General features: G+C 43.0%; 1 protein-coding gene across 10 annotated transcripts in view; it reads right to left on the minus strand.

Moving 5' to 3' along the window:
* Nucleotides 1–19,063, minus strand: part of ARHGEF9 (Cdc42 guanine nucleotide exchange factor 9) — a 180,975-nt gene that overhangs the window by 2,216 nt on the left and 159,696 nt on the right. For 8 of the 10 annotated variants that reach the window (XM_026848417.1, XM_026848427.1, XM_026848420.1 and 5 more), the window contains 3 exons: nt 13,422–13,665; nt 12,640–12,708; nt 1,480–1,730 (listed from right to left, as the gene is read on the minus strand). In XM_026848417.1, the coding sequence (XP_026704218.1) occupies nt 1,549–1,730; nt 12,640–12,708; nt 13,422–13,665 (495 nt within the window). In that variant the 3' untranslated portion in view covers nt 1,480–1,548. Of the gene's footprint in view, nt 1–1,479; nt 1,731–12,639; nt 12,709–13,421; nt 13,666–19,063 lie in introns of those variants that run through there. The other 2 variants (XM_026848418.1, XM_026848419.1) reach the window with 1 other exon arrangement.

The following is a 19,063-nucleotide window of genomic DNA, read 5'->3' on the forward strand; positions in this document are numbered from 1 at the left end:
TCTGGGCTATGAATCTCCAGAGGGAGAAAAAGAGAGAGAAAAGAGACCTGGAGAGTTTAGCTAATCACTCCAGAGCCCACTGCCACTGATACACCTCTGCTGAACCACTGATGTCGTTCAGGTTAAACTGATCACTTATTTAGATTAGGTCACGTAATCATGGTCATATGGCTAAACTTCTCAGGTCACATCTGTATCTTTCCTGAAAGGCAGTTCTCAACTCCTCTGCAGCTTGGGTCCATTAAATATCAGGTAAATACTTCCAATTGCTTAGGCAGTGATCCTTCTGCTAACGGGTTGCTACTGGCAGCTCATGTTTTTCTTGGGAGGTCAGTGACCAAGCGAAGGAGGGATCTTTTATGGAATAGAGTAGAGCAGGAAGTGCGTGCAGTCATGGTCCTCACTTTTGGGATCATTGCTCCTGTAATGGCAATTGGTGGTTCATTAACGCAGTACTGTGCAGGCGTGCGTGTGGCCAACAGGATGGGACCTTAGTTCCTGAAGAAAGAAAACTGGCCATTTGTTGGAGTCTAATAGCCAATTTTCCTCTAGCTGGAATGGAGGGCATGAAGCCATCAGTTTTTAAGCTTTTATCTTTGCATAGAAAACAAAGATAGGAGTGGGCTTTTCAGAGTCGTGTCTCAGCTTAAAAAGAAAAGAAATCAAAGATAACCCCATAGAAATAAAACTAAATGCAAAAGAAATAAAAGCCTCTGATATTCTTTTCTCAGTCTTACTCCAAGTGTGAACAAATCACACTGAACTGAGAAAAAGACACTGCTTTAAAAAAAATGCAAAAAATTAACCAAAGAAAACCCATCTCTTGCTTCCTAAATAGCTGATACCCCTTCTGCTTCTTTTCACCTGCCCACAACAAAACAATTAAAGCCAGAGAAATACTGCGCAGCAGAGCATGGTGCACAAGGGAGCACATCCAGACAGGCACGAGTCAGACCAGAGAATGCAGGCCGGGGACGGGGAAAGGGTCGATGCTCTTCATTGAAATGGTAACTCCGGGAACAGCCACGGAAGGGACGGAGAGGGAGGGAGAGGGAGCAGAGACCTCCCGGCACTCCAAAAAACAAACAACCCCCCCCATAAATAAAATCAAATAAAATATACACCAATGTAGTCCATGAGGAACTTCAATGACGAATTCACACAAGCGAGAAAGCATTCTGGGATGCCAGTGACGACTCGAATGAAAATGAAGAAGAAAAGAAATTAAAAAAAAAAAGATGTCCAACCAATGGAATAAAATAAAATAGGTCACATGGTTAGAAATCATTGGTGCTTCCTAGTATCTAGTAGCAGATTGCTTCCCAAAAACAACAAAAAAAGTTTTTGGTCCTTCTATATATATATATACATATATGTATATATATTATTATTTTTAAAATGTGTGTTTATATATATATATATATATGTATATATACTTAGTTGCAACAGTGCTTCTCCGAAAAAAGGTCCATCTATAAATATAATTTTATTTATTTTTATTTTTAAATTTTAGTTCTTTTAAGTTAAAATTCTCCATCTCTCTAGGTATTATTTTTTGAATGGTGTTAACCTGCTGAAGTTTTGCCAGAATGGTGCCTGGCTGCGTCTGGGTTCGGTGAACTCGAAGACCTGGGACTGGGATATGCCATCTGTCACCATGTATTGTCCCTGATTTAATGGATCCTGGGGTGGTGGGTAGGCTGGAGGAACCGACTTGGAGTAGCTCACACCTGCATCGATGATTGGGGGGAAAAAGAAACAGATCAGTCAAAGTGCAATTGGGTCAATAGTCTTTCTTCGTCATGCTATCGCTTCTTATCACTTAATAACCAGGGTCCCCAATAACAGGGAGATGTGCTAGAGACGGCAGGTCTATGGAGGAATGCAGCAGCTGCCTAAACTCTCAGCTCAGAGGCTACCTATACTAGACCACAAGTTGAAGATTTGGAAAATATTAATTACTTTTGTACTGGCCGAGTTTTGCCTACCCTCATGGAAAAGTCCTGCATGACCTAACGAGGCACAAACATGGCCAGGCCATAGGCAGTGTCAGTCTGGTCAGATGAAGGCAGACAACCACATCATTCAGCCTGCTCGCAAATTTAACACTCACTTTTTCCAAGCTCGTTTTAACCCTCCCTCCCAGCTACGCCTGGAAAGCGGTTTTGCCCCAACATGCCCCGGTGACCAGCCCCAAGCAGCGTGACCCCGAGGACCACTCGGTGCCAGTTCCTGTGCCACAGCGGAGCAGAGCTGCTCTGGAGGCTGCACTACGCTGCAGGGACCCGCACCGCTTCAGCACTCTTCTGCCTACACAAAAGGCAAGTCATGATTTGCTTTTGGAAAGTTTGTAGGACTTTTCCATAGGGTTCGTTTTAAATTTACCAGTCTGGTTTCAGCCAAAAACGGCTGCACGCAATGCAGAAAAGGCTGATTCTGCTCAATCCAAACTGGTACCAATGGCTGACTGGCAAGGCTACACTTAGAGGTTCTAGAGGCATAATTCCCACATTCGTGAACCACAGCTCCTGCGCCGGAAAGGGGTGAGGGGAGGCTGCCCTTATAGCTTTCCCATGGAAAGGAGGAGGTTCCTCAAGCTGGGACCTACGCAACCTGTTGTAAAGGATGGTGTAGAAAGGGCAGCTCTGGGTGGACGGAAGCAGAACAGGAGGGAGGCACGTTGCCACCAAAGTGCAGACTACAGGGAACAGTACTATAGCTACTTCTGTATTTCCTTCCCCGCAACACCACTGGTGAGGGATAGCCCCTCCTTCAGCCTCAGGGTAGCGTGATCAGCTGGAAACCACAACTCCAGAGAAGGGCAGGAAGGAGAGAGGAGCAGGGCTCTGAAGCAGGTTGCTGTAAGCTCTGGTCATCTCTGGATCCCCTCTGCTGCATGCAGAACTGCTCTTCCTTCTGCGGGGAGGGCAGCCCCGGCCGCGTGACGGGTGGCAGGCTTCGCAAGGGCCATCTTGAGGCCATCGCCTCCCCTGGTTTTAACCGCAGGAGCGAGGCGACTCTACCCAAGCAGATCAGTGTCCTCATCTGGAAAGCGGGATGGCATCACCCACCTACCTCACACGAGGGTTGTGAAGCTAAATTAATTAATGTTTGTAAAACACTTTGAGATCCTCAGCTGGGAAGGTGCTAGAGAAGGCAAAATATGGTGATTAGCACCCAGGTACCACAGCAACGTGTGTCAAAGAAATGCGACTCTTTCCATTCAGTTAGCAGTTCCTACCCACACACAAACACATGCTTTGCGGGACCAGCGCTGGCTGGCCTGGGCACAGGAAGGCTGCACACAGTCAGGTACTTACAGACAAAGGAAAAAGCCTCACAAAATGCACTCACAGAGCTCATCAGACAACTTTTGTACGTTGCCGCGTTATTAATTCAGACCTCTTTTAAATACAAAGCTAAAGCTTTAGCATGGCTTTAGGAAAGAGAATAATTCGCTTCTCTTTGCTATAGAATTTACCAATCAAGGGTTGTTAAAATCCTCAAAAGGTTCAGATCAAATGGAGATATCATCTTGACTACCTCTACTGATTTCTCCTTCTTTACAGCAAATACCAGAAAATCATGCAGCTCTCTGTCCACTAGGGAGTAACCAAGACCCTTTCTCATGGTGGACAAAAACGACTCTGTGATTCATACCTTTCACAAATTCATCACAGTTAGTATTTCAAACTTATTTGAAAAGAACAACCTGGAGATGTTCTGCATTTCTATCTACATGCTGGAATAGAGTACTCATCAACAAGTTTTCTACTCTTTCCCAAGCTCCTCTCTCCCACAGAAAGTCTGCAGAGCCCTTGCTGTCCCAGGGTCAAACCTGGACAGGGTCAGTTCTAGGATACCTGAGACAACTTCTGTACTGTTCTTGTTGGCAGGCCCCAACCTCCAAAATTCAACCTGAATTTATTACACTATGTGATTTAAAACAGTGATGCCCCATAAGGATAGAGTATGGCTTGAGCTCATCTCTGCCCTACCTCTTCCATCCCTTCTTGTGCCACTGTCCTGCTCCTCACAGCCTTGCTGGAAGGCAGGTCAGCATGTGGGCAGTGCAGCCAACTGCAGCGTCTGCTCTGGAGAGCAAACTCTAGCCTTGAACCCATACGAGAGCGTAGACCTTCTCCTGGAGGCCACCACCCCCCTTTATGCCTTGGCCACTTTTCCCAGCAGAGACCGGTGAAGAATTTTAGGATCTGTGGGAGGGTTAGGATCTGGTACAGGTCCTTTACACAGCTAGAGTTGCGGAATATATCTTCTGCTGTCTGGTAAGTGGTTTTGATCTTTGACTGACCCAATGGACCAGGAATTACTTCAAAGGCAAATAGTCCTTGTGCCACTAAGATTATTAACTAATGTTCTACAACACAACAGAGCTGTGAATCTAAAGCTGCTACTAAGGGACACTGGGCAGTTGTTTCTAGCTTTGGAAGACCTTAAAACCACATTGCTTTAATGACATGGCCCAATGGCTTTTGCACCCTGTGGCTGCAGAGTAGCAGTCAGCCTTGCGATGAGCTGGGCTGAGCTCTTTATTGTCTCTAAACCAATTTGTGGAGGGTGAACTAATGTATTTTAATCACAGTACAGAAATGATAAGAAAACTCCTGGATCAGCAAAATATTATGCACTTGGAAGGCTGAAGAAGTAGAGAAAGGACAGTCTGGCTGAAGTCCACTGACATTGATGGAGTTACACTGCAAGGATTGTAATCCATAGTCTGTCTTCTCCAAAAGAGAAAAAGGCAGACTCCCCCCGGCCAGATCACTAGCAAACCCCATTCAGTTCTTTCCCAAAATAGCCTTTTTGGTCCAAACTCCTGAAAAATATCCTTGCTTGAAACATACCCATGCACACACTGCCACTTGCCTCAGTAAAGCAGCTCAGACCCAATATTCTCAAAGTTATATGTGTGGCCCTGCTTAAGGATCTAGGCTATTGGCACTGACATCTAAGATGGATGAATGTCAAAAGGTCCTGGCTGGTTTTACTTGTACAAGCAGCCAAAGGTTTCCATATTTGTCATATTTATCAAATAGCTTCCATGGCCTAAATGATCAAACTGCGGATCTCAATGGCATGCAAAATTACCGTGTGTTTGTGGGCATGCAAATAAAAACATTTGTGCTCTGGCAAGTCAGGCTGATAATTCCAAAAGAATACATTTTCTTGTGAAACTGTGATATGGCACCTTGCAATAGCTTGAGGTGCCCCAAGAATGACTTTTTTATTTGGACATACCCACGTTCTTGACAAGGTGGAACACAGAAATTGTGCGGGTTAGGGAAATTCACCTAATCTGCACATCTTCAAATCCTGGGAAAGAGCAATTCAGGAAAAAGAATGACAGGTTGGTATTTTTCTATTCTGCTCTGAAGTGGTTTGCTTCCTCATCAGAACTCAGGTCCATTGTGCAAAATTGTCTCTTGAGGAATTTTTTTTTTTTAATATGCAAAGCCGTAACTCCACTGCAATTCAACAGAAAGAAATGAGCAAAGCTCTTTTCCAATGCAATTCTGGGCTGCTTGGTGAACAGAATTCAAAGCGCAAAGGGAAAGAATCGATAGGTAAGTAATGATTTCTAGACACAGCTGCTGCTCTGCCTTTCCAAGGCGTAAGAAATCAGCTATACACCAATGACCAGACTTGGAGCTCCTTCTGCTGGTTCATGCATAATTCTGCACTGTAGCAGAATATAAAGGCTGCAGCTGCCTAGCAAGATTGTTCGGCAGGGTGGGGGTTGTGAAAATCTGTTCAAAATGAGAAAAAGAAAACTCCAGGGTTTACAATTTGGCTAGACAAAACTGGTAAAGAGAGATGCTGCGCTGTCAGCTGAAATAATGTCTTTTTTTAGTACTAGGCAACGTCATTTGAATTTTCGGATTTCTCAGTTCAGAAGGAAACAATTAAAAAGATTTAAAACTCTCTCTTTCTTCCCTCCTAGTCCTTGTTTTCAAAGTATCTCTTCTCTTTGAGGTTACAACACGACTTCAGTAGCATGTGAAGATTTCAGAGCATGCTATTAACTCACAGGCAATCCACATGGACACGTGCAGACAGACCCAGTTATAATCTAGCAGGACAGCTACATTAACACTGCACCTTTCCAGAGTTAATACAAAACATACACAGGATACACTCAGATTCGCCTATACGTAACCATGACACTTGCCTTATGAGCTGTTTATTCCATCCTCAACCTTTAAGACATTAGCTTACACTTTAATCAGGAGCTGTGTCATAGGCTTTTCTTCTACCTAGCTGTCTAGATATCACACTGTTCATTAGCCAGAGCTGAGTGGGAGACAATAAAGTATCAACACCTGCTTTCTCTGCTGGCCGAGGACAGGAAGCAGTGCTGCGCTGAGGAACCTTTCATCTACCTGTGATCTCCACAGCAACGGAGCTAACATGCATCCTTCAGGAGCCATCCTCAAAAATCCCATAAATTCAGTTTCCTTCTGAATGTTGCAACCCATACACAACGTGGGGTAGCCAGGAACATACCTCAGGAACACTAATCGTTGTACAGTTAATTACTCCTGCAATAGTGACGAGTTTACTTTAAAGAAATAAGAAGCAGTAATGGCTGAACAGGTACAGCCCTTTGCCTTTCTTCAGCACATTTCAACAGAGGATCTCAAAGCACTTCAGCACTATTCTCTTGGTTGCTGTTAGGTTTAGAGTTGGTAAACTACGCTGTGTCTGATATTATTTCTGCTCCCTGATTGCAGACCTTATTTTTACAGCAAGACCAACGCCAGAGGAATTTAAGCGGTGCGTTAGCCATGGCTCTTTACACACCCGGGGATTTTACTCAATGGCCTGACAGAGGTAGATACCAGGGATGGTACTGGTGAGGAGAACATGCCTTGGCTCCCTTTTCTAATCACTAGCCTAACTTGTCTGTTTTGGGGGAAGAGGGGGAGAAAAGGGCTAACTGCAGCTTGAGAAACACAACAGAGGAAAACAGTAATCTTGTGTCCTGGCTATTCCACAGCCAACCACAGTAGATACCAATACTGAAGGAATTTAACCTTCCTGAGTCTATTGAGCAAGTCTGTTTCTGCAACCTGATGTCATTAGGCTAGACATTAAGGTAATGATCCCTCATGTGATATGCAAAAGCTAAGCGAGGGAAGATGGAATAAATTATAATAGGGGTTTATCAATCAAATCCGGGTGAAAACCAAATTATCCCATCTTGTATTTATACAGTCTCCCTCTCCTCCAGCATTCTGTACACTGATAGCAAAGATCACTCTGTTGGTTTCATTGATAAGAAGAGATCAGTTCATCCATCACTGCTCTGAAATGCAACCTCTTCTGGGTAACAACGCTGTCCCTTACCTGAAATACCTCAACAAACTGAAAGTGCAGGAGTACCTGGGCTGACAAACTCATTTCACTTGTAATCTCAACATGACATTGATGTCAACATCTTGGCTCTTCAAACGAGGGCCAAGGGAAAACCCAAGAGGCCTGTTTCACGTTTCACCAAAAAAATTCCTCTGGAGAATTTGCTCAGAAGCACGTGCCCATTGCCGAGTCACCGGTAGGTACCATGCTCAGAGGTCTCCCAGCCATGAATTTGTTCATGATTTGCCTTAGCTTGTATATCTGGCTGGATCTCTGATGACACTACTGACTCCAGCTGGGTTACTAATGCCTTGAGTGAGGAGCCATCTATCCATGCTGTCATCAGTGGGACTAATGCTTGTGGACCCAAAGCACGGAGTGCTGGGGCGAGCTGCAGATGAGCACTGCGTAACGCCTGTGTTTTGGAGGCTTTGGGTAGGGTCTGTATTTTACAAGCAATGGGATTAAGTTCTGTGATTTCCCTGAATCTGTGAGGAAATACCACCAGGAACATGATTAGCTCCATTCTTTCACCTTCGCTGTATGAAGCCCTGTGAAAAAAGGCAAGTGACCCTGATTATCTGAAAATGCAAATGCCCCTCTGTTTTAAAGTGGTTGGTCTATGTGTTGCTGTCTCTTTAGTTCCCCTCAAGGCTATGCCTACATGTGTGAACAGGACGGGGAAACATGTCGGGGCCACGTCAATCTTGTTGGCAATGAAGATGCAATAAAATAGGCTTAAAAGCTTGGGAAAACCACAGGAGGTACCTACAGACTCTGTTGCCTGGTAAGAGCTGTGCTCGCCAGCTGGATGAAGCCAGCACAAGTACACTAACATAAAGTCATCTCATTTTGCTATGTAGGCTTGCTGGGGGAGAGCTTGAAGTCCAGAAATGTGAGAAGTCAGAGAAAAGCTGTTGTGTGTTTGGGTCAGGGGTTTTTATGACATAGTTCACTGTAAGCTCAAGTGATCAGAAAAGAAGAAATTAACAGAAAAATTCAGTGATTCAGAGGGTGTTTTACTGCAGACCAAAGCAGTTCATGCTGGCTGATGATTTAACTCCTGCTGGGTTTGCATAGCTGAGTATTTATGGGCAGATTTAACAACAGCATCCTTCTAAGCTCAGGGCTAGGGGTGATAGTGATAAAATACATGTTTCCCTCCTTCTTCAAGTCCCAGACTACCAGACTAAAGACTTGTCTGGGCTGAGGGCATGTGCTTTGGTGAAGCTGTGGCACAGTGCAGAGGAGAACGCACAGGACAGAGAAGGATCTGGCTTGTAGCACGGGTCTGAAGAGCTCTCCTGGGGTGGGAAACCCTCCCACTGAGCACTAAGGTCACTTCTTTAAATTTGAACAAATATTTCATTTTCTAAAATGGAAACATTAGTGGGAAACAGTGCTTTAAGAATGAGGTCTCCTTCTGGGCTACTGGAACCTCTAATCCCCCTGACACCCCTGGCTGACGGCTTCTAGGAACAAAAATCCTTTATGTGTACACACTGTCCTCCCCGGGGACAGACGTGGACAAAGCTGGGGATCAAAAAAGTAACTGAACGTTTCTGAAAGCTGCAAACACTAATCATTGGAGGGGAGATTAGAAGTGGCTAGCAGAACAGAAGCCCTTGCTGGATAAAGACACTAAAGGAGCCTTCTGTTTTCAAACGTTTAGAAATGGGAAAAGTACTCTGGATAATCCTGTGTCTATGTTAAGGACGGACTGGAGATCCACAAGGGATGCATTTTCAGGGGACTTTTAGTCTTACTGCTTTAGCCAGTAATGAGCACAGTTCTGGAAGCACAACTCAGTGTATCTAATGGAGTGTCAACGCGGGCAGTGAAACTCCTCAGTGGTACTTGGACTTGTCTGCAGAAAAGTTGCACACTCAATTGGCCGTAGCTTAAAAAGGGCTGTGGGGTTTTTTGTTGTTTTTGTAAGTCAAGACAAATAAATTTTTCTGTTGCTTTACTATTTCTAGGAGACACCACACTGAATTCTATTCCCAGTTACCACACTGACATTGAAAGAGGCTAAAGGGCAGTAACTGAGAGGCAAAATCTTGAACAATCAATGCAAAAAGAAAAAAACAACAACAAACAGCCCTTTTCTCTATCTCTTGGTAAGGTGCAGAGCCAATACTACCCATTTACTTTATGTCTAATGGACTTAAAGGAGGCCAAAATTTGGTTTAATGCTGTCTTAAGGCATCTGGTCTAATATCATTACATTTTGCCAATCCAATAAGTAGTGCAAATCCCAGTATATTGCTGAAATCTGACCTTGTGCATCATTAAATCAGTTTGGAAGGAAGCCTGGCACTGCATGTGTGCACGCATTTCTGCGCAGATGTCAGTGTTAGGAGGGCGTTCCTTCCAGAGGGGTCTGACTTGTGCCCCACAGAGGGCCCTCATTTGGGGGTGAAAAATCTTCTCAAAACACTGAGAGTTGCGTTCTCTCCTAATCACCTGGATAAAGTTTCCACTAGTCTAAAAAGCACAGTTTTAAAGTTTCTTCTGCCGCTATCAGCTGATGTCTCAGCACCTCTCCCTCACCTGCTACAGCCGAGTAGTAGTTTAAATGCTGCCTTCCCAAATGCACTCCAGCCAGCTCCAGAGTAATACTTCTAGGAGGTGTGGTACAACAGTGCATGAAATAAGCAGCAGTTTATACTATTTGAAAAATGGTTTTCTGCTTCACCTCTAACAAAGTTGATTGCATTTTCCATTTCACCTCCTTCATGCCTTTTCTCTCTTCCTTAAGTATTCTGTGACAGGGAAATTACCATGGTTTCCCATTTAAGAGGTGGAGGGAACAACTGAGATAATCTAGAAACAAGTCTGTAATAGGCATCCGCTGACATGGAAGCAGAGCTCTCAACACGTCAGGTCGGGCTATGGAGTCATCAAGCCCCGCTGTAGCCACTGAGATCTGTCCCGCAAAGTCTGTAAATTTAAACGAGTAAACAGTTCAGTTGAATGCAGTGGAAGTATTCCTACCCCTAAAGGGCTTCGCTGCCTTCCTGGTATAACTGATACTCCAAACCCATCTTGAAGCCCCGGGGGAAGCTGTGCCGGGAGGGCAGAGGCAGCACGCGATGCCTGCAGGCAGCAGCCTTCTGGTACAGGCTCACCCGTCTGCCTGGTCCCAGCCCCAGAGCTGCCTCAGCAACACAGCCCCAGGTGCCTTCCAAAGTCTTTGGCAAGAAAACTGTTGGCCATATATGTAAAATGCATAAGGCAAGATTCAAAAAATCAGTCGCTAAAAGCCAACGCTCAGGAATTTCCTCCTACCTCCCTCTTCTGAGCAATGCCACCAGCTCCCTGCTCCAGCAGCCTCGTGCCTCTCTTTGGGTCATGGGCACCAGACAAACCACAGAGTAAGAAAACTAAGAATTTTCAGCAAAACGTTCAGTGCCGGTACTTAATTTAATTAATCTGAGACTGGGCTATGATTACCACAGTGCAGGACAAAAGAAACAGAGCTACTAATTTAACGATCCTATTTGTTGTTTTCAGATTTCACATCATAAGTAAAACAACCAGGCTTTGCTTAGTTTGATGCTTGGGGTCTGACTGCATTTCCGTCTGACTCGAGGATGTCATCTCATAAAAAGAACTGCCAGTGTTACAGCATAAGTTTGTTCTTCATAAAAGAAATGCTGACTAGTGTTTTAGGAGCTAATTAATTTTACAGTCAGAGAAGTCTAAGATAATAGCCCCTCCTTTTTCATCTCAGAGAGGAAGAGAGAGAAAGAGAGAAAACAAGAGAGCAATAAGTAACAAGAAATAAGTATGGTTAGGCATATTATATTTGTCAGGGTGTGAGTCCAGTGATTTAAGTGGGAATACTGGTAGGCATGCTCAGGCACCTTTGAACTGTGTCACTTAAGGACTGAACAGTACCATTATTTATTAATTAATACCTTAATTAATAATATAATTACAGCAAATTCATAATTTAAACTGGTTTTGTCATGGCCATCATGCAAGTCAGTTTCTCCAGTTTTCCAGTTGCCATAATCTCCGTGGTTGCTTGTGTGCTGAGGGACAAGCATGCAAGTGGTGAGGGGGAATCTGCAAAACTGAGCTCGTGACAGCGTCCGCTACTGCCTCAACTACACGTACGCTGCGTAAGATACGCATCCCTGGGCCCATTTGTGGGTGTGCACCTACTTTGAGCTTAGAAAATCTGGCCAGGAGAGTTTTTAGAGAACATCTCAGAAGACAACAAAGGAAGTTTGTAGAGAGAAGACTAATGACAGTGGAGAGACACAGCACACCAAGGTGTTTACAGTTGGCCTAGCAAACCACTACTGGACCAGCAAAGCCAGTAGACAACAAACAGGTGAGGCAGAAAGCAAAGAGCTCCTTCAACTTTTGCAAAAAACAACCCAATGCCTGTGCAATGCAGGGATGAATCTGCCTGGAACTGACTATAGCCAAGAAGTGATGAGTTCTCTCAAACCCCATTTTTATAGGTCTAGTCGTGCCACGGTACTTTGGTAACAATCAGTATGTCTACGACTTTGTGAAGCTGTGGGAAACTTGAAAAATGACCTCTCTGACCTTCTCTCCCTATTTATTATTTCAAAACCTGTAGCTGCAAGAGTTATTGCGAGAGATAATTAACACTGGCTGTTTTGCCAGTTGAGACTGTTTAATATCTAGCATGGCATTTACTAGTTGGCTGTAGCCTGCCTGGGTGGGGAAATGAATGTGACATCAGAGAGATATAATGTCTTTACTAAGGTACTTTATTTCCTGGAGCTGATGCTACTGTGTTGTCCTTAAAAAGTTACAGGTAGCCCCAGGAAACATGAGTTTCCCCTTTCCAAAAGGAGGAAAGGAGTAGATCCCTCACCATCTCCAGTATTTTAGCCAGCTTTTTCTTTCTTTCTTCGCTAATGGGAGACTTTGGGAATTAGCATACCCCTACGTATCTCCGCACTCACTCCCATTTCAGCCTGAGATAAACAAGTGAGAGAGATTTCTGCCCCCAGGGACAGCTTCTGGACATCAGACTGGAGACACGAGACCGAATTAATCTCTGGTGAAATTCCACTGGCTTCAATCACATTAGACCAGAGATTAATTTGGCCCACAGATACATTAAGAAAGGATACAAAGCACAAACGGTATTTTATAAAAAAAAGAGAAAGGGGAGGGGAAAATTCAAGGGGGATGCTGGATCCTAACCCAGCAGGATTCAGCCCAGCCCACTCCACCCTCACATCACCAGGCACAGTGCATGTTGCCGGTTACCTTTTTGCTTACTGACTTTCTTTACTGTCATTGCCGCTTGTCGCTTTTGATTTTCAGAAATTTCAAAGCCTGAAAAAGGGAACACGGCAAACACAATTCAGAAGATTGCTTACAAAGCCTCTTTTTCTTTTGGGGAGGGGGGAATGTTCTGCACTGTTTGGCAAACACGGAACACCCTAGGTGGCAAAGCATCACCCAGTGAGCTGTGTGTATGGGCAAGTATTTTACTGAAAAGCAAATCTTCCTTGAAAGGACAGGCCTTTTTATAATCTCACTTGTGCAGGGGGCTGTATGAAAAGTAAGATTAGACCCATTATTATTTATACAGTATCATAAATATGCCCAGTGCTTTACAGCTGAGCAACACAAACTGAGCCTGAACTGACATCAGTTACAGTCAATTTATGGGCTGATGCTGAGGGAAGGGCACAGCTGGTAAGTCACTGACTTCGTCACCCTCCTTCCCTGCATGAGATGTGCTTAAGCAGAGCAGAACTGATGCAGCCAGGAGACTCTGAAGTCAGATGGCCAAAGACTTTCTTCTCCCACAACACCCACAGAGGTCCAGGCTTGAAGCTATGGGCAGAATTTGTTTATTGAGGGCCAAAAATAATAGTAATTGAATTGGAAAGACCTATTTATGACTATGAGAGCAACCAAGGACAGCTGAACAAGGTTGAACTGTAATTCTACTACAAAAAAAATGTGGGCTTCTCCAACAGTTGGGGCTAAATTAGGCATTAACCAACAATCTCCTTTCAGATTCATTTCATATTCCTCACCTATCTTTTCATCTTCTTTTACCATCTTCCTTTCTTCTCTGAAAGCTCTAAGCCATCGTAACTTCTCCTCCAATTTCTTGGCAAAGAATAAGTGCATTTCCTCAGTCTCCTTGTTATGAAGTTTGAAGGCATTCTTCATGCTGACATTGAAGTCATCATCTCTCCCATCTTCTATATCCACCACTTCATATTTATCCATGTCTATGCGACCTTTGTAATACAGAATATCTCTTCGTATCAGATCCTACAGGGAGAAAAGGAGAAGTGGATTGATCGTAAATACTTACAGAGCCTGAACTCAGCAGGGAATTCATGGGAGGGCTGAAGAAAAGAAAGAAGCAATGGTGAAACCTGGTTGGATTCTTTAAGCCTCATCTACTGTGAATACTTTTGATGCTACCTAAACAAATAGGGTAGATCACAGGCATAAAAGAACAAAATGCAAATCCTCACGCTGCAAAATTTTGCTTGTAGGCATGAAGAAATGCCTTTGAGTAGGTAACATACATCCATCACTTTCCATGATGGGAAGTTCTGTTCCATAGCACAAGAAACTGAAAATACAGGCCACAGGCATGATGGGATTCCTGTGCTGCAAAGGAGGCTCTGTGGTAGCATAAATCTTGCAAAATCAGCTTGGACATGTTTGACAGTGCAGATCTTGGTTTTCTAAACGTGTTCTGGGAGTCAGGGGAGATGGGTCTCTGCCCCTTCTCCACTTCCTATTCGTACACAACTCATTGGTGAGACAATCACCCTGATTCTCAGTTCAAAGAACTCCTAACCTATCTCTGTCCCATTACGCCCTGGTTTTAACCTCTTGATCCAGCTTATTTTTTTTTTCTTTTTCCCTCCTTGATATTTATAACCTTTACAACCAAACCTGTTCATCTTCATCTCCCTTTTAAGCTGAATATTCCCACCCCTTGTTTTATAGCAACAGCTCATTTCTCTGTGTTGGGAAGGGAAAAGTAAAATAGCTTCATTTTGAATTTTTCAGAACTCATATGAGAACACGTACAGCTCTGTGGCTGTTTGATATGCCCAGTGCAACCCCTGCTCCATGCTGGCGGCAGCCGTGCTGCAGTGCTGTGTATCAGCTACCATGATTCTCCTGCAGAAGCGCGGAGGGCATGTGTTCACGGCAGCTGGGCAGCAACAGGAGATGGAGGTGGCACTAAAAACAAGTGTTTTAAGATCTATTGTGTCAACTGTTCAATCACAAATGTGAAATTGTGGATGCTGATAAACCACAGTAAAATATAGATAATTTCCTGGTTTCCTCCTTACCCTTGTCATACGTATTTTGGCTTTGCCCACCAAATTTGTACTGCCTTTATTAGAACTATTCCTGATTTATACTGGCGTAAGAGGAGTCTTGGCCCCACATCTCGATGTCTTTACAGGAACAGATAACAAAAAACATCATCAGAAAACAGAATGTTAATTATATAGTCATGACTATGTAAGGTGATTCAAGTTACAAGTCATACATATTTAAAAAGCCAAAATTAGCAACACACAATCAAGATTTCCTTCCTCTATCCACTTGCAAAAGCCAATATTTAGGTGTATTAAATTAATTTAAGTTAAATACTTTTTGATTTTTGAGAGTGCCCTAAAGACAAATGTTACGTCAAAGGATTCATTTAAGAGGAAAAATAAAATCAATGTACAGCATTTATTTACTCAAGATTTAGTAGTAAGATTTTTTTAAAAATAAGCAGTAGGTATAATTTTAAACAAATCACTAATCTTGAAAAATAAATTGTATGCTGTAATTTTTTTAGCAAACTTGCTCATAGATCTTCAGGCAGTATTAACTATGATGAGACAGGGCACTGAGCAGAAGCTCAGAGCCTTTAAAACCTGGCTTCTTCCTCTGGAATGCTCAGGGGGGCAGAAAATTCCATTGACAAATTCATTATACAAGTGTCTTCCTCTAGTATGTAGGCTTTGAGTAGTGATGCTGTCCAAAACATAAGAAAAGGGTATTTCAGGATGAATATGCAATAGTAAATCTTTTCTGTTTTGTCCTAACTTGGACAATTGCTCCTTTCCTCTCCCTCTGTGCCAAGTGAAGTGCTGAGAAAAGGCTCTCAACATCACACTAAACTGGCTCAATTAAATCAATACTGTGCACTGTGTTTAAATTTGAGTCTTGGATGAGTTCTTGGAAATAGCATTTATCTTTACCACATGCTCAAAAAATCTTGATAACAAATCTCCTTAGAAAAAAAGATGTGCTCCTTAAATTAGCTACACCAGCAACCATTCTTCTTCTCACTGCTGATGAAAACTTCCAAAACACAACCCTAAACAGACTGTGCTTGTGAGTGAGATGGGTGAAGTGGGATCAAACATACTTTTCTATGCAATATTCATGATTATGAAGAGATTTGTTCATAAAAAGTATTACAAGAATAATCACAAACCTCTTTCTCACCTGGCTCTGGAAACACAAGGCTCTGTGCATTAGCTTTTTTCTTGCACATACTCAATGCATTTTTTCCCCTCTTATCTCTCCAATTTTGACTTAGAAAACATTATGAGCTATTTTTAATAACTAGTGCTTAGTGAATGTTTTAATAGCTTTTTGCTGTCATTTTCTGTCATTAAACTTCCAGAGGACAATACATCGGGTTTGGACATGTCTGACTGAACCGCTCCATACGTTTCCCCTCCAAGGCTGCAGTAGGAACAATCGCTGCCTCCTGTGAGTGTGTTTTAGAGGCTCCCGTGTTTTGCAGGTGTTGCTGAGTATTGGATGTGAAGATAATGGTGTTGCCTAGGAGTTACTGAAGGAGCAATGAGGAGATAATGGAATCATACAAGTGCTTTTGGAAATAAAATGGCCCCACAGAATATATTATTGTTGGTGAGAATGCAATAGTGGCAAAGAGAAGCTCAGCTATCAAGACTGTTTTCAGAAAACACAAGAACAAACACCATGTTTTTGTCCTCAAGCGTTTAGCAAGCATAGGGGCAAATGAGGGAAAGACAATAAGCGCAAAGCTCCTGCCTGCCACTTTTTACTTTCATTTTGAGAAGAAACTTCAATAATTAATCTAGAAGAAATGAATCATCTTTTCTCCCATTAACCTCCCCAGAGCTCTCAGTCTCCAGCTTGGTAGGAACTTTCTGGTGAAGAAACAGCCCTTGGGTGGAGGGAGGAGAGAAAGGTGCTGACATGGAGGAAGATGAAACCATTCAAAGAGGTACAGAAAAGCGAAAGAGCTCAGAGCAAGTCCATGCCTGACATCTCCCAAACGTGGGTCGCTGCCCTGTGCCAACAATGCGCTTCTTTCGTACTCCCATAAAAGAAGGACCATTCCCACTCACTGACCATAAACTCCAGCACTGGTAGCCTGAGTTTTTAAGAGACCCTTTATTTTTCACAGAGTGGTAGAGCACATAAACATCTCAGTGAACAGCACATGTCTGCACATGGAAGACACTTTGTACACACCTGGTTTTAAGAAAGCTCAGTCCATGTAGCAGGTTAATAACTGTAACTGAATAATGTAATTTTTAATGGGCTAGGCATTTCCTACTACCACTTCTCCTTTCTTCCCCTCTTCTTGCCAACACTCAATAAATAGATATTATTTCCCAAATGACTAAATTTTAACACCCATAGTATGGGAAGCATGACAATTATTTGATCTGTGGATATTTTATCACATATGTTCCTACAGCTCTTAAATAACATACATTACTTAGCTCCTTAGGAAGCATGGGCATCTTCAAATGCACTTAGGTTACAGTGTAACTGATTTCAATAAAATTTAGGAACTTATCTGGGCTACATAAAAGACGAACAGCAAACAAGACCAAACCCCTGTTCTAAGAAGCTTTTTAGGCATGCGGACAAGAGAATAGAACTTGAAGAACCATGCAGGGAAGGAAAGCAATGCTGCTTTGTGTGGTTTCTGCAAGATGCAGACAGAAAGCCTGTAGCAGTATTGAGAAATGAACCTTGTTGTTCTGTACACCATTTTTGTCGAGCACAGGACTATCTTGCCTTTCTTCAAGCACGTAAGCTGAATCAAAGCACACACAAGATAAAGGAAAGCAGATGTGTGGCTGAGGATGAAAATGGATTGTTTAAACAGACTGGTGTAAGTACTACATGTCAGAAGGACAAAGCAAATACATATACACAAAGTGGAGATTTATCAGCTATATAAGTAGCCACACTCAAAAGGAGCTCAGGCTTAGGGAAGGGCAGAAGTGGCAGCTGGGACAGACTGCTGCTGTCACTCCTGATTATCCCAAGCATAACATACGAGAGAATTGGAAGAAATTATGAAGCTATAGAATTTACCTTCATTTATATGCTGGCTATATTAGTATAGTAGTATATATTATCCTGCCCATAGTTAAAGTCAGGATGACGACTAGCTGGTTTACGCTGTCCAATTTTGAGTGCCATACAAGATGATTTTTTGTAGTTAAATCGGGTAAGAGCAAGAAAATATAAAAACACAAAAAAAGACTCGCAAAACCTGATTAATGGGGAAAGGCCAAAGAAATTGAGTTGTTTAATCTAGAAAGCACATAAATAAAAAGGAATGTACTACTGGTATTCCAGTATGTGAAAGCTGCTTCTCTTCTAAGGAGGCTGGTGATCAATTGTTCTCCATTTCGACTGAGGCCTGGCTTAATTTATCACAAGGGAGAATGGGATTAGATACATGGGAAAAAAATCTTTCTAGCTCTAGGAGTAGTTAAACACTAGAACAGACAAAATAGGTAAGTCTTGGGACAGCATTCCATGGAGAGTTTCAAAAATAAGGTTAGACAAACATCTATCAGAGATGATCGGAGTATACTTAATCCTGCGAAGGGAATAGCTAATCTCCTGGGGTCCTTCCCAGCTCTGCATTTTGATGATGTCTAAGAGGAAGGTGACATATGTTGGAGAAAATGGGATGAGAGCAGGTAGGATTAGTATGGACTTCGGGGGTGGTGTGGGAGAAGCCCCAAGGCACAGACCGGGACAACAAGCACGGGGAGCAGTGACACAAGCCTGCAGTCTCTGCAGACAGCATCCAGATCACATTGCATAGCTCTTAAGAAAATTGATGCATCTAGGTCATTTGCACTTATTTGTCTAAATATGATCTTTTTTTACCCTACAGCTTCTATGATTTCCTTTTCTTTCCCTAGCTGAGGTTAATTAAGCTCTTCTGCATAACGCTCTGCAGTCTGTTCACATAACATGTACTAAGGATTCACAAGGAAAAGATGAAGCCAAAAAAAGTAATATTTGATGGGAGCACAAAACAAAGTTTTGACGCATTACATAAACCTACCACAATTCTGCTCTCTGCATTTGCTCTGTCAGAGGTTTACAGCTGAAGTGCTTGTGCTTGAGGTAGCAGCTGCGCTCAAGGGGATGTACCTGTCTGTGTGACCTGCTTGGGCCATATTCTCGGGCTCTCACTTTGACTTAAATATCCCCATTTCACTGTACCCTCCCTGAAGGGGGGGTGGTGACTTTCTCTAGCTGTGCTTGAAAGAGAAAAAAAATCTCATTTGTGACCATCATAAGGAAACCAAGGATTAACTTTTTTTGGAAAATCTGAAGTAGGGATGTCGCTTCCACAATGAATTATGCAACTACCCCCAAATTACTG

The sequence above is a fragment of the Athene cunicularia genome, assembly GCF_003259725.1.
Source record: "Athene cunicularia isolate RWA chromosome 4 unlocalized genomic scaffold, athCun1 chr4_part3, whole genome shotgun sequence".
In the NCBI taxonomy this organism is placed as follows: Eukaryota; Metazoa; Chordata; class Aves; order Strigiformes; family Strigidae; genus Athene; species Athene cunicularia.